Here is a 25,302-nt window from a genome sequence, read left to right as displayed (position 1 = left end):
TAGATAGGAAAATTGAATCCTTTCTAAGAAAAGCTTACTTGTGTTCAGGTAATCTTCTTAGACCTGCTATATCTTTAGCGGATGTTGCTGCAGCTTCATCTTTTGGTTAGAAGCTTTAGCGCAACAAGTAACATCATATTTCTCATAGCATTTTTATTCTTCAACATGCTAATAATTTTATTTGTAATGCCATCTTTGATATCATTAGAGTTGATGTCAGGTATATGTCTCTAGCTATTTTAGCTAGAAGAGCTTTATGGCTTAAGACTTGGAATGCTGTTATGTCTTCTAAGTCTACTCTGCTTTCCCTTTCTTTCCAGGGTAATAATCGTTTTCGTTCCTTTTGTCACAACAAGGAACAAAAACCTGATCCTTCATCCTCAGGAGCGGTATCAGTTTGGAAACCATCTCCAGTCTGGAATAAATCCTAGTCTTTTAGAAAGTCAAAGCCAGCTCCTAAGTCCACATGAAGGTGCGGCCCTCATTCCAGCTCAGCTGGTAGGGGGCAGATTAAGTTTTTTCAAAGAAATTTGGATCAATTCCGTTCACAATCTTTGGATTCAGAACATTGTTTCAGAAGGGTACAGAATTGGCTTCAAGATAAGGCCTCCTGCAAAGAGATTTTTTCTTTCCCGTGTCCCAGTAAACCCAGCGAAGGCTCAAGCATTTCTGAAATGTGTTTCAGATCTAGAGTTGACTGGAGTAATTTTGCCAGTTCCAGTTCTGGAACAGGGACTGGGGTTTTATTCAAATCTCTTCATTGTACCAAAGAAGGAAAATTCCTTCAGACCAGTTCTGGATCTAAAAATATTGAATCGTTATGTAAGGATACCAACATTCAAAATGGTAACTGTAAGGACTATCCTGCCTTTTGTTCAACAAGGGCATTATATGTCTACTATAGATTTACAGGATGCATATCTGCATATTCCGATTCATCCAGATCACTATCAGTTTCTGAGATTCTCTTTCCTAGACAAGCATTACCAGTTTGTGGTTCTGCCGTTTGGCCTAGCTACAGCTCCAAGAATTTTTACGAAGGTTCTCGGTGCCCTTCTGTCTGTAATCAGAGAACAGGGTATTGTGGTATTCCTTATTTGGACGATATCTTAGTACTTGCTCAGTCTTCACATTTAGCAGAATCTCATTCGAATCGACTTGTGCTGTTTCTTCAACATCATGGTTGGAGGATCAATTTACCAAAAAGTTCATTGATTCCTCAGACTTAGGTAACCTTTTAGGTTTTCAGATAGATTCAGTATCCATGACTCTATCTTTGATAGACATGAGACGTCTAAAGTTGATATCAGCTTGTCGAAACCTTCAGTCACAATCTTTCCCTTCGGTAGCCTTATGCATGGAAATTCTAGGTCTTATGACTGCGGCATCGGACGCGATCCCCTTTGCTCGTTTTCACATGCGGCCTCTTCAGCTCTGTATGCTGAACCAGTGGTGCAGGGATTACACAAAGATATCTCAATTAATATCTTTAAAACCGATTGTACGACTCTCTCTGACGTGGTGGACAGATCACCATTGTTTAGTTCAGGGGGCTTCTTTTGTTCTTCCGACCTGGACTGTAATTTCAACAGATGCAAGTCCTACAGGTTGGGGAGCTGTGTGGGGGTCTCTGACAGCGCAAGGGGTTTGGGAATCTCAGGAGGTGAGATTACCGATCAATATTTTGGAACTCCGTGCAATTTTCAGAGCTCTTCAGTCTTGGCCTCTTCTAAAGAGAGAATCGTTCATTTGTTTTGAGTCAGACAATGTCACAACTGTGGCATACATCAATCATCTAGGAGGGACTCACAGTCCTCTGGCTATGAAAGAAGTATCTCAAATTCTGGTATGGGCGGAATCCAGCTCCTGTCTAGTTTCTGCGGTTCATATCCCAGGTATAGACAATTGGGAAGCGGATTATCTCAGTCGCCACACGTTTCATCCAGGCGAATGGTCTCTTCTCCCAGAGGTATTTCTTCAGATTGTTCAAATATGGGGTCTTCCAGAAATAGATCTGATGGCTTCTCATCTAAACAAGAAACTTCCCAGGTATCTATCCAGATCCAGGGATCCTCAAGCGGAAGCAGTGGATGCGTTGTCACTTCCTTGGAAGTATCATCCTGCCTATATCTTTCCGCCTCTAGTTCTTCTTCCAAGAGTAATCTCCAAGATTCTGAAGGGATGCTCATTTGTTCTGCTGGTGGCTCCAGCATGGCCTCTCAGGTTTTTGGTATGCGGATCCTGTCCGGATGGCCTCTTGCCAACCGTGGACTCTTCCGTTAAGACCAGACCTTCTGTCACAAGGTCCTTTTTTTCCCATCAGGATCTCAAATCCTTAAATTTAAAGGTATGGAGATTGAATGCTTGATTCTTTGTCAAAGAGGTTTCTCTGACTCTGTGATTAATACTATGTTACAGGCTCGTAAATCCGTATCTAGGGAGATATGTTATAGAGTCTGGAAGACTTATATTTCTTGGTGTCTTTCTCATCAATTCTTTAAGAATTCCGAGAATTTTACAGTTTCTTCAGGATGGTTTGAATAAAGGTTTGACTGCAAGTTCCTTGAAAAGACAAATCTCTACTCTTTCTGTTCTTTTTCACAGAAAGATTGTTAATCTTCCTGATATTCATTGTTTTGTACAAGCTTTGGTTCGTATAAAACGTGTCATTAAGTCAATTTCTCCTCCTTGGAGTTTGAATTTGGTTCTGGGGGCTCTTCAAGCTCCTCCCTTTTGAACCTATGCATTCTTTGGACATTAAATTACTTTCTTGAAAAGTTTTGTTCCTTTTGGCCATCTCTTCTGCCAGAAGAGTTTCTGATTTATCTGCTCTTTCTTGTGAGTCTCCTTTTCTGTTTTTTCATCAGGATAAGGCGGTGTTGCGAACTTCTTTTAAATTTTTACCTAAGGTTGTGAATTCTAACAACATTAGTAGAGAAATTGTGGTTCCTTCATTATGTCCTAATCCTAAGAATTCTAAGGAGAAATCATTGCTTTCTTTGGATGTAGTTAGAGCTTTAAAATATTATGTTGAAGCTACTAAGAATTTCCGAAAGACTTCTAGTCTATTTGTTATCTTTTCCGGTTCTAGGAAAGGTCAGAAGGCTTCTGCCTTTTCTTTGGCATCTTGGTTGAAATCTTTAATTCATCATGCTTATGTCGAGTCGGGTAAAACTCCGCCTCAAAGGATTACAGCTCATTCTACTAGGTCAGTTTTTACTTCCTGGGCGTTTAGGAATGAAGCTTCGGTTGTTCAGATTTGCAAAGCAGCAACTTGGTCTTCTTTGCATACTTTTACTAAATTCTACCATTTTGATGTGTTTTCTTCTTCTGAAGCAGTTTTTGGTAGAAAAGTACTTCAGGGAGCTGTTTCAGTTTGATTCTTCTGCTTATAATTTCAGTTTTTTTCATTATAAGTTTTAAACTTTGTTTGGGTGTGGATTATTTTCAGCGGAATTGGCTGTCTTTATTTTATCCCTCCCTCTCTAGTGACTCTTGCGTGGAAGATCCACATCTTGGGTAGTCATTATCCCATACGTCACTAGCTCATGGACTCTTGCTAATTACATGAAAGAAAACATAATTTATGTAAGAACTTACCTGATAAATTCATTTCTTTCATATTAGCAAGAGTCCATGAGGCCCACCCTTTTTTGTGGTGGTTATGATTTTTTTGTATAAAGCACAATTATTCCAATTCCTTATATTTATGCTTCGCACTTTTTTCTTATCACCCCACTTCTTGGCTATTCGTTAAATTGATTTGTGGGTGTGGTGAGGGGTGTATTTATAGGCATTTTGAGGTTTGGGAAACTTTGCCCCTCCTGGTAGGAATGTATATCCCATACGTCACTAGCTCATGGACTCTTGCTAATATGAAAGAAATGAATTTATCAGGTAAGTTCTTACATAAATTATGTTATTGCTCTGAATACCCAAGCAGCACTGCTATGGTAGAGATAGTAGAATTAAATTAACATTAAAACATATTGCAAGGGTTATTATTAATAAAAGCTGTAATGAGGTTGCGGCACAAGAAAAAGATAAGCCGCATGATTAGCTCTCCTAAATAAGGAGGTTCATTATGTGTGTGTGGGGGGGAGGTGACAAGATAAATATAATTTTAATATGCTGAGGAGGTCTTTGAAAAATAAGATGCCTAAGCCCACTTAATCAGCTTTTGTGAAGCAATTCGTTCAAGACTATTTTAAACCGGAGAGCGGCACTCAGTATTCTAGGAAACTATTACTGGAACCCCTAATGAAATAAAAAAAAAAAAAAAAAAAAAAGAAGGAAGGAAGGAAGCTAATGGCTTGTTTGCAACATATTGTTAAGTTCACTATTCCTAGGGGATGGGTAATATAGGTGAAATATGTACAATTGTGAGCGGTGATAACCTAAATCAATCATGCATATAAAAAAATATGCTATATATAAAGGACAATTAAACCAATATTTCCTTCTAGTAGTAAAGCGTAGCAGTAACATCTTCTGCAAATGGATATAATTTTAAACCCGAGTTCCACAATGTAGTGCATATGGAAGCAAGTTATCGTTTCAAAAAACACCTAGAACCAGCTAACAATCCTAAAACATAAATACAGAACATAATGGGGAACATGTTATAAACAGTTGAATGGATCATGTTACATGCCGACTCCCTTAAATGCATAACCAAATATCAAGCAACCTTAAATAAGAGCATGATAACATCATCTGACCCCTCTGACCATATAGTGCTATGTCTCACACAAGACCTGAAGCTGGCTACTTGGCAATTTAATATTAAAGTATAAGCAGTCTCTTGACTATGGAGCAGATACGCTGGTTTAAAAGTGAGTATAAAAATACAGTCCCATTGTAGTTTAACACCTGGCCACCCTCAAAGCCAGGTGTCCATTGAAGTGTACCAATGCTGTCCATAAACAAGAATGTGTTTTTTAGCAATGTCCACTCTATTCCAGGTTAGTGCCAAACTCAGCTGGTCTGATACAGACATGTTAGTTCCTTTCAGAAGGGCTGTCGAGATTGCTACATATATAAAGTAGGTAAGGGAGGCAGCAATTATAATAGTCCCTCAGTGGAGATTAGTCCGAAAAAGCAGCCTTTGGACCGCCAAGAATTGACATAGTTCCCATGTCCGCTGTTAGGCTACCAGCCCTATTGTAGTTACTGCTGTCCTCTTTGAATATTCATGTTATGTTGTATGAAGGAAATTTATACCATATCAGTCAGTGGGATGAAATATTGTAAAGTGAGATCTGCACGTCCGGTAAAATTATGGAGGTTTTATGCCAGGGAGGGGAAACCACAATGTGGATGTGTATTAGCCTATTCCAGTTCTCGTAAGGGTTATCAGCCAGTAGGGGTGGAATGAGTAGCGTTGTCTCCATACAAGAAAAAATGGTGGTGATATTACCTTTGTTTCCAGGCCTGTCAGAGAAATACCATAGGCGGTGAGACGGCAGCCAGTGCTAACAGGATCAAAGCCTTTTGGATTTCCTCGGGACCCCTGTCCTCCTCTGGCTTGCAGAGCCTCTCCGGGAGTATAATCTTCTTTCAGTCGGGTCTGAGGGACCATATGCGCCAAGATAAGGTCAGCGTGACTCTCCCCATGTTCGCGATTGCTTCCGGACCTAGCTGACACAGGACCCAATATATGCAGGGAGTGCTGGGGCCCCAAGGCCTCCCCGCAAGTAATAGTCACCTCTCTAGGATCCGGAGATGCCTCCCACAGAGTATCGTCATTCTCAGCCGTTTCCACATTCCCGTTAAGGGCCGCAGCGAGTTTACTGTGGTGGTGGGATAGGAGGCTGCTGACCACTGTGAGAAGTTGTTTGAGGTCCGCCATAGTGAACAGAAATCCACGAGGGTGGGAAAATGGCCGTCGTCTGTATTCCCGAGCAGGACTTAGGACCTAACTAGTGGGTAAACATCAACATGTAACGTCCTCCATTCAGCAGATAAAGGTGAAAAGAGTAATCCAATTATGGTAGGGGTTATTTGAGAAGTGCGATCTGATTTTAGATCTGTTGTAGGCAAAATTAGGCAGGAGCTCTAAAAGTCTGCGACTTCTCCTGTGTGCTGCTGGCTCCGCCCCCCAAGTTTGTATTTATTTTAACTAGGTAGAATAGTTATTAAATAGTTATAAACTATTTAATAACTACCTAGCTAAAATAAATACAAAGTTACCTGTAAAATAAAACCTAACCTAAGTTACACTAACACCTAACACTAAACTACAATTAAATAAATTACCTACATTAAATACAATTAAATAAATTAAATTAAATTAGCTAAATCACTAAAAAAAACAAAACACTAAATTACAGAAAATAAAAAACAAATTACAGATCTTTAAACTAATTACACCTAATCTAATAGCCCTATCAAAATAAACCCCTCCCCCAAATAAAAAAAACCCTAGCCTAAACTAAACTACCAATAGCCCTTAAAAGGGCCTTTTGCGGGGCATTACCCCAAAGAAATCAGCTCTTTTTCCTGTAAAAAAAAATACAAACACCCCCCAACAGTGAAACCCACCACCCACACAAACAACCCCCCAAATAAAATACTAACTAAAAAAACCTAAGCTCCTCATTGCCCTTAAAAGGGCATTTAGCTCTATTGCAGGCCCAAACCCTAATCTAAAAAATTAACCCACCCAATACGCCCTTAAAAAAAATCCTAACACTAACCCCCGAAGATTCACTTAACGGGAGAAGTCTTCATCCAAGCGGCAAGATGTCCTCAAGGAAGCAGGCAGAAGTGGTCCTCCAGACGGGCAGAAGTCTTCATCCAGACGGCATCATCTATCTTCATCCTTCCGGCGCGGAGCGGGTCCATCTTCAAGACATCCGACGCGGAGCATCCTCTTCAAACGACGGCTTCTTCGTAATGAATATCTCTTTAAGTGACGTCATCCAAGATGGCGTCCCTTAGATTCCGATTGGCTGATAGAATTCAATCCTATTGGCTGATTGCATCAGCCAATAGGATTTTTTTCTACCTTAATTCTGATCAGAATCTAAGGGACGCCATCTTGGATGACGTCACTTAAAGAGATATTCATTACGAAGAAGCCGTCGTTTGAAGAGGATGCTCTGCGTCAGATGTCTTGAAGATGGACCCACTCCGCGCCGGAAGGATGAAGACTTCTGCCCATCTGGAGGACCACTTCTGCCCGTTTGGAGGACCACTTCTGCCGGCTTTGTTGAGCACATCTTGCAGCTTGGATGAAGTCTTCTCGGTAAGTGAATCTTCAGGGGTTAGTGTTAGGATATTTTTTAAGGGTGTATTGGGTGATTTTTTTTTTTAGGTTATGGCTTTGGGCCTGCAATAGAGCTAAATGCCCTTTTAAGGGTAATGCCCATCCAAATGCCCTTTTCAGGGCAATGGGGAGCTTAAAGGTCCTTTTAAGGGCTATTGGTAGTTTAGTTTAGGCTAGGGTTTTATTTTTATTTTGGGGGGGCTTTTTTATTTTGATAGGGCTATTAGATTAGGTGTAATTAGTTTAAAGATCTGTAATTTGTTTTTTATTTTCTGTAATTTAGTGTTTTTTTTGTGTGATTTAGCTAATTGAATTTAATTTATGTAATTTATTTAATTTATGTAATTTATTTAATTATAGTGTAAGGTTAGGTGTTAGTGTAACTTAGGTTAGGTTTTATTTTACAGGTAAATTTGTATTTATATTTAGCTAGGTAGTTATTAAATAGTTAATAACTATTTAAGAACTATTCTACCTAGTTAAAATAAATACAAACTTGCCTGTAAAATAAAAATAAACCCTAAGCTAGCTACAATGTAACTATTAGTTATATTGAAGCTAGCTTAGGGTTTATTTTATAGGTAAGTATTTAGTTTTAAATAGGAATAATGTAATTAATGATAGTAATTTTATTTAGATTTATTTAAATTATATTTCAATTAGGGGGTGTTAGGGTTAGACTTAGGTTTAGGGGTTAATACATTTAATATAGTGGCGGCGACGTTGGGGCGGCAGATTAGGGTTAATAAATATAATGTAGGTGGCGGCGATGTTAGGGGCGGCAGATTAGGGGTTAATATTATTTAACTAGTGTTTGCGAGGCGGGAGTGCGGCGGTTTAGGGGTTAATATATTTATTATAGTGGCGGCGATGTCCGGAGCGGCAGATTAGGGGTTAACATTTTTATTATAGTGTTTGCGATGCGGGAGGGCCTCTGTTTAGGGGTTAATAGTAGTTTATGGGTGTTAGTGTACTTTTTAGCACTTTAGTTATGAGATTTATGCTACGGCGTTGTAGTGTAAAACTCATAACTACTGACTTTAGAATGCGTTACGGATCTTGGAGGTATAGGGTGTACCGTTCACTTTTTGGCCTCCCAGGACAGACTCGTAATACCGGCGTTACGCAAGTCCCATTGAAAAAAGGGTTTACGAAGTTTACGTAAATCGGTTTGCAGTAAGGACAAAAAAAGTGTGCGGGGCCCCTAAACCTACAAGACTGTTAACACTGCTTTTTTACCTTGCCGCAAAACTCGTAATCTAGCCGTAAGAAATTAAGTATGATATATGACACAAACTATATACAGAAATTTAATCCCCTATACATAAAATAGGCGCACATACATGTCACGGACATTAGTACAGATAAAATTAGCCCCTGTACAAAAGAAAGAGAGCCCCCGTACAAAAAGAAATAACCTAGAAAAACATTATTCTATATGTTTCATTATAACAAAAAAACAGAATTTATGTTTACCTGATAAATTTCTTTCTCCAACGGTGTGTCCGGTCCACGGCGTCATCCTTACTTGTGGGATATTCTCTTCCCCAACAGGAAATGGCAAAGAGCCCAGCAAAGCTGGTCACATGATCCCTCCTAGGCTCCGCCTACCCCAGTCATTCGACCGACGTTAAGGAGGAATATTTGCATAGGAGAAACCATATGGTACCGTGGTGACTGTAGTTAAAGAAAATAAAATATCAGACCTGATTAAAAAAACCAGGGCGGGCCGTGGACCGGACACACCGTTGGAGAAAGAAATTTATCAGGTAAACATAAATTCTGTTTTCTCCAACATAGGTGTGTCCGGTCCACGGCGTCATCCTTACTTGTGGGAACCAATACCAAAGCTTTAGGACACGGATGAAGGGAGGGAGCAAATCAGGTCACCTAAATGGAAGGCACCACGGCTTGCAAAACCTTTCTCCCAAAAATAGCCTCAGAAGAAGCAAAAGTATCAAACTTGTAAAATTTGGTAAAAGTGTGCAGTGAAGACCAAGTCGCTGCCCTACATATCTGATCAACAGAAGCCTCGTTCTTGAAGGCCCATGTGGAAGCCACAGCCCTAGTGGAATGAGCTGTGATTCTTTCGGGAGGCTGCCGTCCGGCAGTCTCGTAAGCCAATCTGATGATGCTTTTAATCCAAAAAGAGAGAGAGGTAGAAGTTGCTTTTTGACCTCTCCTTTTACCTGAATAAACAACAAACAAGGAAGATGTTTGTCTAAAATCCTTTGTAGCATCTAAATAGAATTTTAGAGCGCGAACAACATCCAAATTGTGCAACAAACGTTCCTTCTTTGAAACTGGTTTTGGACACAGAGAAGGTACGATAATCTCCTGGTTAATGTTTTTGTTAGAAACAACTTTTGGAAGAAAACCAGGTTTAGTACGTAAAACCACCTTATCTGCATGGAACACCAGATAAGGAGGAGAACACTGCAGAGCAGATAATTCTGAGACTCTTCTAGCAGAAGAAATCGCAACTAAAAACAAAACTTTCCAAGATAATAACTTAATATCAACGGAATGTAAGGGTTCAAACGGAACCCCCTGAAGAACTGAAAGAACTAAATTGAGACTCCAAGGAGGAGTCAAAGGTTTGTAAACAGGCTTGATTCTAACCAGAGCCTGAACAAAGGCTTGAACATCTGGCACAGCTGCCAGCTTTTTGTGAAGTAATACCGACAAGGCAGAAATCTGTCCCTTCAGGGAACTTGCAGATAATCCTTTTTCCAATCCTTCTTGAAGGAAGGATAGAATCCTAGGAATCTTAACCTTGTCCCAAGGGAATCCTTTAGATTCACACCAACAGATATATTTTTTCCAAATTTTGTGGTAAATCTTTCTAGTCACAGGCTTTCTGGCCTGAACAAGAGTATCGATAACAGAATCTGAGAATCCTCGCTTCGATAAAATCAAGCGTTCAATCTCCAAGCAGTCAGCTGGAGTGAAACCAGATTCGGATGTTCGAACGGACCCTGAACCAGAAGGTCTCGTCTCAAAGGTAGCTTCCAAGGTGGAGCCGATGACATATTCACCAGATCTGCATACCAAGTCCTGCGTGGCCACGCAGGAGCTATCAAGATCACCGACGCCCTCTCCTGCTTGATCCTGGCTATCAGCCTGGGGATGAGAGGAAATGGCGGGAACACATAAGCTAGTTTGAAGGTCCAAGGTGCTACTAGTGCATCCACTAGAGCCGCCTTGGGATCCCTGGATCTGGCCCCGTAGCAAGGAACTTTGAAGTTCTGACGAGAGGCCATCAGATCCATGTCTGGAATGCCCCACAGGTGAGTGACTTGGGCAAAGATTTCCGGATGGAGTTCCCACTCCCCCGGATGCAATGTCTGCCGACTCAGAAAATCCGCTTCCCAATTTTCCACTCCTGGGATGTGGATAGCAGACAGGTGGCAGGAGTGAGACTCCGCCCAAAGAATAATTTTGGTTACTTCTTCCATCGCTAGGGAACTCCTTGTTCCCCCCTGATGGTTGATGTACGCAACAGTCGTCATGTTGTCTGATTGAAACCGTATGAACCTGGTCCTCGCAAGCTGGGGCCAGGCCTGGAGAGCATTGAATAACGCTCTCAGTTCCAGAATATTTATCGGTAGAAGAGATTCTTCCCGAGACCAAAGACCCTGAGCTTTCAGGGATCCCCAGACCGCGCCCCAGCCTATCAGACTGGCGTCGGTCGTGACAATGACCCACTCTGGTCTGTGGAACATCATCCCTTGAGACAGATTGTCCAGGGACAGCCACCAACGGAGTGAGTCTCTGGTCCTCTGATTTACTTGTATCTTCGGAGACAAGTCTGTATAGTCCCCATTCCACTGACTGAGCATGCACAGTTGTAATGGTCTTAGATGAATGCGCGCAAAAGGAACTATGTCCATCGCCGCCACCATCAACCCGATCACTTCCATGCACTGAGCTATGGAAGGAAGAGGAACGGAATGAAGTATCCGACAAGAGTCCAGAAGCTTTGTTTTTCTGGCCTCTGTTAGAAAGATCCTCATTTCTAAGGAGTCTATAATTGTTCCCAAGAAGGGAACCCTTGTTGACGGGGATAGAGAACTCTTTTCCACGTTCACTTTCCAGCCGTGAGATCTGAGAAAGGCCAGGACAATGTCCGTGTGAGCCTTTGCTTGAGGAAGGGACGACGCTTGAATCAGAATGTCGTCCAGGTAAGGTACTACTGCAATGCCCCTTGGTCTTAGCACCGCTAGAAGGGACCCTAGTACCTTTGTGAAAATCCTTGGAGCAGTGGCTAATCCGAAAGGAAGCGCCACGAACTGGTAATGTTTGTCCAGGAATGCAAACCTTAGGAACCGATGATGTTCCTTGTGGATAGGAATATGTAGATACGCATCCTTTAAATCCACCGTGGTCATGAATTGACCTTCCTGGATGGAAGGAAGGATAGTTCGAATGGTTTCCATCTTGAACGATGGGACCTTGAGAAATTTGTTTAAGATCTTGAGATCTAGGATTGGTCTGAACGTTCCCTCTTTTTTGGGAACTATGAACAGATTGGAGTAGAACCCCATCCCTTGTTCTCTTAATGGAACAGGATGAATCACTTCCATTTTTAACAGGTCTTCTACACAATGTAAGAACGCCTGTCTTTTTATGTGGTCTGAAGACAACTGCGACCTGTGGAACCTCCCCCTTGGGGGAAGTCCCTTGAATTCCAGAAGATAACCCTGGGAGACTATTTCTAGCGCCCAAGGATCCAGAACATCTCTTGCCCAAGCCTGAGCGAAGAGAGAGAGTCTGCCCCCCACCAGATCCGGTCCCGGATCGGGGGCCAATATTTCATGCTGTCTTGGTAGCAGTGGCAGGTTTCTTGGCCTGCTTTCCCTTGTTCCAGCCTTGCATTGGTCTCCAAGCTGGCTTGGCCTGAGAAGTATTACCCTCTTGCTTAGAGGACGTAGCACCTTGGGCTGGTCCGTTTTTACGAAAGGGACGAAAATTAGGTCTATTTTTTGCCTTGAAAGGCCGATCCTGAGGAAGGGCGTGGCCCTTACCCCCAGTGATATCAGAGATAATCTCTTTCAAGTCAGGACCAAACAGCGTTTTCCCCTTGAAAGGAATGTTTAGTAGCTTGTTCTTGGAAGACGCATCAGCCGACCAAGATTTCAACCAAAGCGCTCTGCGCGCCACAATAGCAAACCCAGAGTTCTTAGCCGCTAACTTAGCCAATTGCAAAGAGGCGTCTAGAGTGAAAGAATTAGCCAATTTGAGAGCATTGATTCTGTCCATAATCTCCTCATAAGGAGGAGAGTCACTATCGAGCACCTTAAGCAGTTCATCAAACCAGAAATATGCGGCTGTAGTGACAGGGACAATGCATGAAATGGGTTGTAGAAGGTAACCCTGCTGAACAAACATCTTTTTAAGCAAACCTTCTAATTTTTTATCCATAGGATCTTTGAAAGCACAACTATCCTCTATGGGAATAGTGGTGCGTTTGTTTAAAGTAGAAACCGCTCCCTCGACCTTGGGGACTGACTGCCATAAGTCCTTTCTGGGGTCGACCATAGGAAACAATTTTTTAAATATGGGGGGAGGGACGAAAGGAATACCGGGCCTTTCCCATTCTTTATTAACAATGTCCGCCACCCGCTTGGGTATAGGAAAAGCTTCTGGGAGCCCCGGCACCTCTAGGAACTTGTCCATTTTACATAGTTTCTCTGGGATGACTAAATTTTCACAATCATCCAGAGTGGATAATACCTCCTTAAGCAAAATGCGGAGATGTTCCAATTTAAATTTAAATGTAATCACATCAGATTCAGCCTGCTGAGAAATGTTCCCTAAATCAGTAATTTCTCCCTCAGACAAAACCTCCCTGGCCCCCTCAGATTGGGTTAGGGGCCCTTCAGAGATATTAATATCAGCGTCGTCATGCTCTTCAGTAACTAAAACAGAGCAGCCACGCTTACGCTGACAAGGGTTCATTTTGGCTAAAATGTTTTTGACAGAATTATCCATTACAGCCGTTAATTGTTGCATAGTAAGGAGTATTGGCGCGCTAGATGTACTAGGGGCCTCCTGAGTGGGCAAGACTCGTGTAGACGAAGGAGGGAATGATGCAGTACCATGCTTACTCCCCTCACTTGAGGAATCATCTTGGGCATCATTGTCATTATCACATAAATCACATTTATTTAAATGAATAGGGATTCTGGCTTCCCCACATTCAGAACACAGTCTATCTGGTAGTTCAGACATGTTAAACAGGCATAAACTTGATCAGAAAGTACAAAAAACGTTTTAAAATAAAACCGTTACTGTCACTTTAAATTTTAAACTGAACACACTTTATTACTGCAATTGCGAAAAAACATGAAGGAATTGTTCAAAATTCACCAAATTTTCACCACAGCGTCTTAAAGCCTTGAAAATATTGCACACCAATTTTGGAAGCTTTAACCCTTAAAATAACGGAACCGGAGCCGTTTTAAGCTTTAAACCCCTTTACAGTCCCTGGTATCTGCTTTGCTGAGACCCAACCAAACCCAAAGGGGAATACGATACCAAATGACGCCTTCAGAAGTCTTTTATAAGTATCAGAGCTCCTCTCACATGCGACTGCATGCCATGCCTCTCAAAAACAAGTGCGCAACACCGGCGCGAAAATGAGACTCTGCCTATGCTTTGGGAAAGCCCCTAAAGAATAAGGTGTCTAAAACAGTGCCTGCCGATATTATTAAATCAAAATACCCAGAATAAATGATTCCTCAAGGCTAAATAAGTGTTAATATCAATCGATTTAGCCCAAAAAAAGTCTACAGTTTAAATAAGCCCTTGTGAAGCCCTTATTTACAATCGTAATAAACATGGCTTACCGGATCCCATAGGGAAAATGACAGCTTCCAGCATTACATCGTCTTGTTAGAATGTGTCATACCTCAAGCAGCAAGGGACTGCAAACTGTTCCCCCAACTGAAGTTAATTGCTCTCAACAGTCCTGTGTGGAACAGCCATGGATTTTAGTTACGGTTGCTAAAATCATTTTCCTCATACAAACAGAATTCTTCATCTCTTTTCTGTTTCTGAGTAAATAGTACGTACCAGCACTATTTGAAAATAACAAACTCTTGATTGAATAATGAAAAACTACAGTTAAACACTAAAAAACTCTAAGCCATCTCCGTGGAGATGTTGCCTGTACAACGGCAAAGAGAATGACTGGGGTAGGCGGAGCCTAGGAGGGATCATGTGACCAGCTTTGCTGGGCTCTTTGCCATTTCCTGTTGGGGAAGAGAATATCCCACAAGTAAGGATGACGCCGTGGACCGGACACACCTATGTTGGAGAAAAGGTCAATAAAACTATGACCTGTCACAGGGAGCCCAATATAAGATACTACATACTATAAAATACTCGGGACTAGAGTATTTAAAAAAGTAATGATAAATACCATTAATCACCCCTAGATGGTAGTACAACAGGGATCTCGAATGTAATATTGTAGAAAGTCTTATGGAACGAAAAGTTAACTCTTTCCATATAGCTCCACAGTACACATGAATAAAAAGTTTTCTAAATAATTGTTTTAGAGAAAACTATGTCCGTGAGAGAATAAACGTAAAGAGAAGCCACAGACTGTATGATCTTTACATAATACACAATCTTTTATGGCTACCTAGAGACAGATAAAATTACATGACCCAGCACAATTTTGAGTTTGTACAAACATAATATATATATATATATATAGGGTTCAGAAGAAGAACCCAGGAGCTGAGTCAAAAAAATAAAAATGCACCGGAGAACTGAGATCCTCTCCGAGGTGCAGAGTAGCAGTGTGTCCAAAAAAACAGAATTTATGCTTACCTGATAAATTACTTTCTCCAACGGTGTGTCCGGTCCACGGTGTCATCCATTACTTGTGGGATATTCTCCTCCCCCACAGGGAAAGGCAAGGAGAGCACACAGCAAGAGCTGTCCATATAGTCCCTCCCAGGCTCCGCCCCCCAGTCATTCGACCGACGGTTAGGAGAAAAAAAGGAGAAACTATAGTGTGCCGTGGTGACTGTAGTGTATAGAGAAAGAAATTCTTCAAACCTGATTAAAAAACCAGGGCGGGCCGTGGACCGGACACACCGTTGGAGAAAGTAATTTATCAGGTAAGCATAAATTCTGTTTTCTCCAAAATTGGTGTGTCCGGTCCACGGTGTCATCCATTACTTGTGGGAACCAATACCAAAGCTTTAGGACACGGATGAAGGGAGGGAGCAAATCAGGTTACCTAAACAGAAGGCACCACGGCTTGCAAAACCTTTCTCCCAAAAATAGCCTCCGAAGAAGCAAAAGTATCAAATTTGTAGAATTTGGACAAAGTGTGCAGAGAAGACCAGGTCGCTGCCTTACATATCTGATCAACAGAAGCCTCGTTCTTGAAGGCCCATGTGGAAGCCACAGCCCTAGTAGAGTGAGCTGTGATTCGTTCAGGAGGCTGCCGTCCGGCAGTCTCGTAAGCCAATCGTATGATGCTTTTCAGCCAAAAGGAAAGAGAGGTAGCAGTAGCTTTTTTTTTACCTCTCCTCTTGCCAGAATAAACTACAAACAGAGAAGACGTTTGTCTGAAATCCTTTGTTGCTTCTAAATAGAACCTTAAAGCACGGACTACATCTAAATTGTGTAACAAGCGTTCCTTCTTTGAAAACTGGATTCGGACACAAAGAAGGCACAACTATTTCCTGGTTAATATTCTTGTTGGAAACAACCTTTGGAAGGAAACCAGGTTTAGTACGCAAAACAACCTTATCTGAATGGAACACCAGATAGGGCGGATTACACTGCAGAGCAGATAATTCAGAAACTCTTCTAGCAGAAGAATAGCAACCAAAAACAGAACTTTCCAAGATAACAACTTGATATCTATGGAATGTAAGGGTTCAAACGGAACCCCTTGAAGAACTGAAAGAACCAAATTTAGACTCCAGGGAGGAGTCAAGGGTCTGTAAACAGGCTTGATCCTGACCAAAGCCTGAACAAAAGCTTGAACATCTGGCACAGCTGCCAGTCGTTTGTGTAACAAGACAGATAAAGCAGAAATCTGTCCTTTTAGAGAACTCGCTGATAATCCCTTATCCAAACCTTCTTGGAGAAAGGAAAGGATCCTAGGAATTTTAATCTTACTCCATGAGAATCCCTTGGATTCACACCAACAGATATATCTTTTCCATATTTTATGGTAATCTTTCTAGTCACAGGTTTTCTGGCTTGTACCAGAGTATCTATCACAGAATCCGAAAACCCATGCTTAGACAAAATCAAGTGTTCAATTTCCAAGCAGTCAGCTGGAGAGAAACTAGATTTGGATGTTCGAATGGACCTTGTACTAGAAGATCCTGTCTCAAAGGTAGCTTCCATGGTGGAGCCGATGACATATTCACCAGATCTGCATACCAAGTCCTGCGTGGCCACGCAGGAGCTATCAAAATCACCGAGGCCTTCTCCTGTTTGATCCTGGCTACCAGCCTGGGAATGAGAAGGAACGGTGGAAACGCATAAGCTAGGTTGAAAGTCCAAGGCGCCACTAATGCATCCACTAGAGTCGCCTTGGGATCCCTGGATCTGGACCCGTAGCAAGGAACCTTGAAGTTCTGACGAGACGCCATCAGATCCATGTCTGGAATGCCCCATAATTGGGTCAACTGGGCAAACACCTCCGGGTGGAGTTCCCACTCCCCCGGATGAAAGGTCTGATGACTCAGATAATCCCCCTCCCAGTTTTCCACTCCTGGGATGTGGATCGCAGACAGGTGGTAGGAGTGATCCTCCGCCCATTTGATGATCTTGGTCACCTCTCTCATCGCCAGGGAACTCCTTGTTCCCCCCTGATGGTTGAAGTAAGCAACAGTCGTCATGTTGTCTGATTGGAATCTTATGAATCTGGCCTTTGCTAGTTGAGGCCAAGCCCGAAGAGCATTGAATATCGCTCTCAGTTCCAGGATGTTTATCGGGAGAAGAGACTCTTCCCGAGACCATAGACCCTGAGCTTTCAGGGAATCCCAGACCGCGCCCCAGCCTAATAGACTGGCGTCGGTCGTGACAATGACCCACTCTGGTCTGCGGAAGCTCATTCCCTGGGACAGGTGATCCTGAGTCAGCCACCAACGGAGTGAGTCTCTGGTCTTCTGATCTACTTGAATCACTGGAGACAAGTCTGTATAGTCCCCATTCCACTGTTTGAGCATGCACAGTTGTAATGGTCTTAGATGAATTCGCGCAAAAGGAACTATGTCCATTGCTGCAACCATCAACCCTACTACTTCCATGCACTGAGCTATGGAAGGCCGTAGAACAGAGTGAAGAACTTGACAAGCATTTAGAAGCTTTGACTCTCTGACATCTGTCAGGAAAATCTTCATTTCTAAAGAATCTATTATTGTTCCCAAGAAAGGGACTCTTGTTGACGGAGACGGGGAACTTTTTTCTATGTTCACCTACCACCCGTGAGATCTGAGAAAGGCTAGAACAATGTCTGTGTGAGCCTTTGTCTTTGAAAGAGACAACGCTTGAATTAGGATGTCGTCCAAGTAAGGTGCCACTGCAATGCCCCTGGGTCTTAGAACCGCTAGAAGGGACCCGAGCACCTTTGTGAAAATCCTTGGAGCAGTGGCTAGTCCGAATGGGAGAGCCACAATAGGTAATGTTTGTCCAGAAAGGCGAACCTTAGGAACTGATGATGATCTTTGTGGATAGGAATATGCAGATACGCATCCTTTAGATCCACGGTAGTCATAAATTGACCCTCCTGGATTGTAGGTAAAATCGTTCGAATAGTTTCCATTTTGAACGATGGCACTCTGAGAAATTTGTTTAGAATTTTTAAATCCAGAGTTGGTCTGAAAGTTCCCTCTTTTTTTGGGAACTACAAACAGATTTGAGTAAAACCCCTGACCTTGTTCCACAGTTGGAACTGGGAGTATCACTCCCATCTTTAACAGGTCTTCTACACAATGCAAGAATGCCTGTCTCTTTACTTGGTTTGAAGATAAGTGAGACATGTGGAACCTTCCCCTTGGGGATAGTTCCTTGAATTCTAGAAGATAACCCTGAGAGACTATTTCTAGTGCCCAGGGATCCTGAACATCTCTTGCCGAAGCCTGAGCAAAGAGAGAGAGTCTGCCCCCTACTAGATCCGGTTCCGGATCGGGGACTACCTCTTCATGCTGTCTTGGTAGCAGCAGCAGGTTTCTTGGCCTGTTTACCCTTGTTCCAGCCTTGCATTGATTTCCAAGCTGGTTTAGTCTGGGAAGCGTTACCCTCTTGTCTAGAGGCTGCCGAGTTGGAAGCCGGTCCGTTCCTGAAATTGCGAAAGGAACGAAAATTGGACTTATTCTTAGCCTTGAAAGGTTTATCTTGTGGGAGGGCATGGCCCTTTCCCCCAGTGATGACTGAAATAATCTCTTTCAATTCTGGCCCAAAAGGGGTCTTACCTTTGAAAGGGGTATTAAGCAATTTTGTCTTGGAAGATACATCCGCCGACCAAGACTTTAGCCAGAGCGCTCTGCGCGCCACAATTGTAAACCCTGATTTTTTTGCCGCTAACCTCGCTAACTGCAAAGCGGCGTCTAAAATAAAGGAATTAGCTAACTTAAGTGCGTAAATTCTGTCCATGACTTCCTTATACGGAGTCTCCCTACTGAGCGACTTTTCCAGTTCCTCGAACCAGAACCACGCCGCTGTAGTGACAGGAATAATGCACGAAATAGGTTGAAGGAGGTAACCTTGCTGTACAAAAATCTTTTTAAGCAAACCCTCCAATTTTTTATCCATAGGATCTTTGAAAGCACAATTGTCCTCAATAGGAATGGTCGTGCACTTGGCTAGAGTAGAAAACTCCCCCTCGACCTTAGGGACTGTTTGCCATGTGTCCTTCCTGGGGTCGACCATAGGGAACAATTTCTTAAATATAGGAGGAGGGACAAAAAGGTATGCCTGGCTTCTCCCACTCCTTATTCACTATGTCCGCCACCCGTTTAGGTATCGGAAAAGCATCAGGGTGCACCGGGACCTCAAGGAACTGTCCATCTTGCACAATTTTTCTGGGTTGACCAGATTGTCACAATCATCCAGAGTAGATAGCACTTCCTTAAGTAATGCGCGGAGATGCTCTAATTTAAATTTAAATGTCACAACATCAGGTTCTGCCTGCTGAGAAATTCTTCCTGTATCAGAAATTTCCCCATCTGACAAACCCTCCCTCACTGCCACTTCAGATTGGTGTGAGGGTATGACAGAAAAATTATCATCAACGCCCTCCTGCTCTACAGTGTTTAAAACAGAGCAATCGCGCTTTCTCTGAAATGCTGGCATTTTGGATAAAATATTAGCTATGGAGTTATCCATTACTGCCGTCAATTACTGCATAGTAACAAGCATTGGCGCGCTAGAAGTACTAGGGGTCGCCTGCGCGGGCATAACTGGTATAGACACAGAAGGAGATGATGTAGAACTATGTCTACTCCCTTCATCTGATGAATCATCTTGGGCAACTTTATTATCTGTGGCAATACTGTCCTTACTTTGTTTGGACGCTATGGCACAATTATCACACATATTTGAAGGGGGAACCACATTGGCTACCATACATATAGAACATGATCTATCTGAAGGTACAGACATGTTAAACAGGCTTAAACTGGTTAATAAAGCACAAAAACCGTTTTAAAACAAAACCGTTACTGTCTCTTTAAATGTTAAACAGGGCACACTTTATTACTGAATATGTGAAAAACTATGAAGGAATTATCCAATCTTTACCATTGCACCCCAATTTTCAAGCTGTTAACCCTTAAAATGTCGAAACCGGAGCCGTTTTTAATTTTAACCCCCTTACAGTCCCAGCCACAGCCTTTGCTGCAACTTCACCAATCCCAGGGGGGTATATGATACCAAATGAAGCCTTCTAGGAACGTTTTTAGTGGATTCCAGACCCTCACACATGCAGCTGCATGTACTGAACTCAAAATTAACTGCACAGTAATGGCGCGAAAATGAGGCTCTGCCTACTACAGAAAAAGGCCCTTCCTGACTGGGAAGGTGTCTTAACAAGTGCCTGGTACTAAAAACGTTCCCCAATGTTATAAAAGTGTAAAATACAACTTCAAACTGCATATAATACTTAAATAAAGCAATCGATTTAGCCCCTAAAAGTGTCTACCAGTTTATAGCCCATAATAAGCCCTTTATTCTGTTTGAGACTAAGAAAATGGCTTACCGATCCACATGAGGGGAAAATGACAGCCTTCCAGCATTACACAGTCTTGTTAGAAATATGGCTAGTCATACCTTGAGCAGAAGAGCCTGCTAACTGTTTCCCCCAACTGAAGTTATCTCATCTCAACAGTCCTGTGTGGAAACAGCAAACGATTTTAGTAACTGCTGCTAAAATCATAATCCTCTCACAAACAGAAATCTTCATCTCTTTCTGTTTCAGAGTAAATAGTACATACCAGCACTATTTTAAAATAACAAACTCTTGATAGAAGAATAAAAAACTACAACTAAACACCACAAACTCCTCACCATCCCAGAGGAGATGCTACTTGTTGACTGGGGGGGCGGAGCCTGGGAGGGACTATATGGACAGCTCTTGCTGTGTGCTCTCCTTGCCTTTCCCTGTGGGGGAGGAGAATATCCCACAAGTAATGGATGACACCGTGGACCGGACACACCAATGTTGGAGAAATCCTGGTCTTTGCGGTTAAATGCAATCTTAAGTGCGCAACAAGAATGATAATGGCGTCTACTCTAATCGGCACAAAGTTGTACATGAGAGCCCCTTCATTACTGCCATCATCACAGATCGAAGGCTTGGCTGTTTCCCGCTCTTCGCATGAGAGCCCCATGCTTGCAGCATATAAGGCTAAACAGTTGGCACGCAATGCGAATGCCAAAGTTAGCAATTGGAAAAACAACCATCTCCTTATACAGGAGAGAGGAAAAACCACCTCCTAATCAGACAACGGAGAAAGTCAATAAAAAGTGTGACGCTGTGTGCTGTGAATGCGGCTGTTTAAATATTTTGCGAAGAGCCGCTGAATGCCGCCATCTTCACCCGTAACCTAGATGCATATAATGTAAGCGCCCAAGATATGAACCGTGAATGCGGCCATCATGCAAGTACCGATAATAGTACCCCTACATAAAGGCAGGCAAATGACTCAAGTGAAATACACAGATATGTGTATATTATGTATCAGCCGTGCCCGGAGCTATCAATCCCGATATGCGCTGCAAATTAAGGATTTGGGTAACCAGTCAGGTCAAACACCGGGACAGGCTGCTGAGGGAGGTTTCAGTCCTCCTGCGTTTTCTGATGTACCATACGGCTGGGCACTTAATAAATGCACAACTAGTTGTCGACATGATAGTACAGAAAACATACCCTTAAACACCTATATAAAGGTTCCAGACAAGAGCATCGCTGCTGAACCTTTCTCTAAGAGATAACAAATGCCGAATCCTTCATGAGGACTATCGGCGAATAAGGGGATAAGTCACCACATAGCTGCACATTAGTGATGTCCAGTTTGTGAACTAATCATTCTTTTGAACTGGTTCTTTTCACTGAACTGTATGAATCAGTTCACCAGACTGAACTGATTCGTTTGCAAACAGTTCACTTCCAGAGTCTGCAGCAGCACTGGTAATATGATCCTAGAGTGAGTTCTGCTTCTGCTAACTCCTCCTTTGCAATGAATCACACAGGAATAGGATCAGCAGTGAATCAGACACTCTGCTACTGGAGAATCTGCGGCTCTGCATCACATGTCAAAGTGAACTGATGAATCAGTTCATGAATCGGTTCAGTTAATCGAACTGTCCGAAATGAACCGATTCATCTAAATGAACCGAACTTCCCATCTCTACTGCACATAGGGATTGCAGATACTGTCAATGGGAGTAGGAAAATCTTTGCATGTGAGATATTAGCATAACCGCCGCCCCTGAGAGGGAGTACAAACACACCATGTAAAAAAACATAGGTTCTGTGTCCACCAAGACACCTCCTCTCCCAGCCCACACTGCAATAAATTATGACCCTTGGGAGCTGAACCATTAACATGCCTCAATTAGACAACAAATCATGGGGGCAGGGATATAGGGACTCATGGTTAGAAGTCTTCATTCTTCTCACCAGCTCTGGGTCTGACAGGGACCCATGGAGCTCAGCTGCAGGGCAGCCACAGCAACTCAGGTCTGTCAGACTCAGTCGACCTTTGACGGGGACCTGTAGAAAAAGAAAAGCAGAGTAACCAACCCTGGTTTTCTGTATAGGGGTAGCATAAATGTTGGAAGTGAAGCAAGGACTACCTTGCGTCTTCCAACTGCTAAAAGCCACCAATACTCTTACTAAAGAGGATTACATGGACACAGCATAACCCCCCATCCTTGCTTGCAGGGAAAGGTACCCATTAAAGAATTAATATCTTCAGACACCATCTTCTGCTGTACAAGGCAAAGAATGACTGGGGGTTTATGGGAAGTGGGAGTGATACTTAACAGCTTTTCTGGGGTGTTCTTTGCCTCCTCCTGGTGGACAGGAGTTGAATTCCCACTAGCAATTATAATGGATTTGTGGACTCTCCATGCCATTGGAAAGAAATATATACATCAACATTTCAGACCCACATGTTCTTTAATCATGCCTAAGGACTATGTCTTTGCTTGTGCATATATTTTTGACAAACATTACTAAATGGTTATGCTCACCTAAAAACATTTAACAATAAAAATATCTATATGAAATCCAACTTGTTGAAACCCAGGAAATGCCTGATATTTTCTGTATCTTTGTGCTCACCTATACGTTGTGTCAGGCTGCAAATGTTCCAGAATGTAACTTGTAGACCTTCCAACCATGATTGTCTGCTTGTCCCCATAGTCAATGCAAAAAGCATTAATTTCTGCTCCATGGTCACAGGGCTTTTCCCACTGTATAGCAAGGCATGTGGAAGGACAGTACTGTGGGTTATCAATTTCTTCTTCCTGTATTGCCCAAAGACTTGTGACGGCAGCTGGCACTGATGCTGGAGTTAAACAAGCAACCACATCACTAAAGATGCCTGGGCCAGCAACATTCACAGCCTACAAATGAAAAATGACAATCACACATCTAAATAAAAATGTATGAAAGCATAAAACATATAATCATAATGTAACTTACCTGAACACGACAGTAATAGACTATTGCTGGAGAGAGGCCTTTTATCTCATAAGAAAAACCAGGTCCGCTGTAGCAAATCTGCATACATCCTTCCATGCCTCCCCATTCCACACGGTATTCTGTGATGTCTGCACCATTGTTGTTTGGGGCCTATAAAATAAGCTAAAATTCAGTATTAAGCTAGTCAATATAAAGCTTACAAGTGAAGATAGAGTATGCACCAGTCAGACCATTTTGGTTCTATTTGCACAGAAATGTTTCATATTATTACTTTGCAATATATGAGCTAGATGTTTCATATGCTTCCGCACTCATCCAATATCAAGTGCCCCAATCTCATTTTCCTCCTTAAACACTGCTTACTGAAATGAGTTTGGTAGTATCCCCCCCCCCCCAAGTTAATCCTACCTTACCAAAAACATAATTTATGCTTACCTGATAAATGTATTTCTCTTGTGGTGTATCCAGTCCACGGATCATCCATTACTTGTGGGATATTCTCCTTCCCAACAGGAAGTTGCAAGAGGATCACCCACAGCAGAGCTGCTATATAGCTCCTCCCCTAACTGCCATATCCAGACATTGGATGGTGACTGTAATTTAAAATTAAAAAATGACCTGCCTTAAAATGACAGGGCGGGCCGTGGACTGGATACACCACAAGAGAAATAAATTTATCAGGTAAGCATAAATTATGTTTTCTCTTGTAAGGTGTATCCAGTCCACGGATCATCCATTACTTGTGGGATACCAATACCAAAGCTAAAGTACACGGATGAAGGGAGGGACAAGGCAGGTACTTAAACGGAAGGTACCACTGCCTGTAAAACCTTTCTGCCAAAAATAGCCTCCGAGGAAGCAAAAGTATCAAATTTATAGAATTTTGAAAAGGTATGAAGCGAAGACCAAGTCGCCGCCTTGCAAATCTGTTCAACAGAAGCCTAATTTTTAAAAGCCCATGTGGAAGCCACAGCTCAAGTAGAATGAGCTGTAATCCTTTCAGGAGGCTGCTGGCCAGCAGTCTCATAAGCTAAGCGGATTATGCTTCTTAGCCAAAATGAAAGAGAGGTTGCCGAAGCCTTTTGGCCTATCCTCTGTCCAGAGTAGACAACAAACAAAGCAGATGTTTGACGGAAATCTTTAGTAGCTTGTAAATAATACTTTAAGCACGAACCACGTCAAGATTGTGTAATAGACGTTCCTTCTTTGAAGAAGGATTAGGACACAATGATGGAACAACAATCTCCTGATTGATATTCTTGTTAGATACCACCTTAGGTAAAAACCCAGGTCTGGTACGCAGAACTACCTTATCTGCATGGAAGATCAGATAAGGAGAATCACATTGTAAGGCAGATAACTCGGAAACTCTACGAGCCGAGGAAATAGCTACCAAAAAAAGAACTTTCCAAGATAAAAGTTTGATATCTATGGAATGAAGAGGTTCAAACGGAACCCCTTGAAGAACTTTAAGAACCAAATTTAAGCTCCAAGGTGGAGCAACAGGTTTAAACACAGGCTTGATTCTAACTAAAGCCTGACAAAATGCCTGAACGTCTGGAACATCCGCCAGACGCTTGTGCAAAAGAATAGACAGAGCAGAAATCTGTCCCTTTAAGGAACTAGCTGACAATCCTTTTTCCAATCCTTCTTGGAGAAAAGATAATATCCTGGGAAGCCTGACCTTACTCCATGAGTAGCCCTTGGATTCACACCAATAAAGATATTTACGCCATATCTTATGATAGATTTTCCTGGTGACAGGCTTCCGTGCCTGAATTAAATATCAATGACTGACTCGGAGAAGCCACGCTTTGATAAAAATCAAGCGTTCAATCTC

General features: G+C 42.3%; 1 protein-coding gene across 1 annotated transcript in view; it reads right to left on the bottom strand.

Moving 5' to 3' along the window:
* FNDC3A (fibronectin type III domain containing 3A) overlaps window positions 1–25,302 on the bottom strand; it is a 646,553-nt gene that overhangs the window by 39,869 nt on the left and 581,382 nt on the right. The window contains exons 21-22 of the mRNA XM_053708360.1: window positions 23,463–23,612; window positions 23,100–23,383 (exon numbers count right to left, since the gene is read on the bottom strand). Coding sequence (XP_053564335.1) covers window positions 23,100–23,383; window positions 23,463–23,612 — 434 coding nt within the window. The remainder of the gene's footprint in view (window positions 1–23,099; window positions 23,384–23,462; window positions 23,613–25,302) is intronic.

Source organism: Bombina bombina, chromosome 3 (assembly GCF_027579735.1).
Source record: "Bombina bombina isolate aBomBom1 chromosome 3, aBomBom1.pri, whole genome shotgun sequence".
In the NCBI taxonomy this organism is placed as follows: Eukaryota; Metazoa; Chordata; class Amphibia; order Anura; family Bombinatoridae; genus Bombina; species Bombina bombina.
Note: the sequence above shows the minus strand (reverse complement) of the source record. Positions and strands in the feature narration are given on the sequence as shown.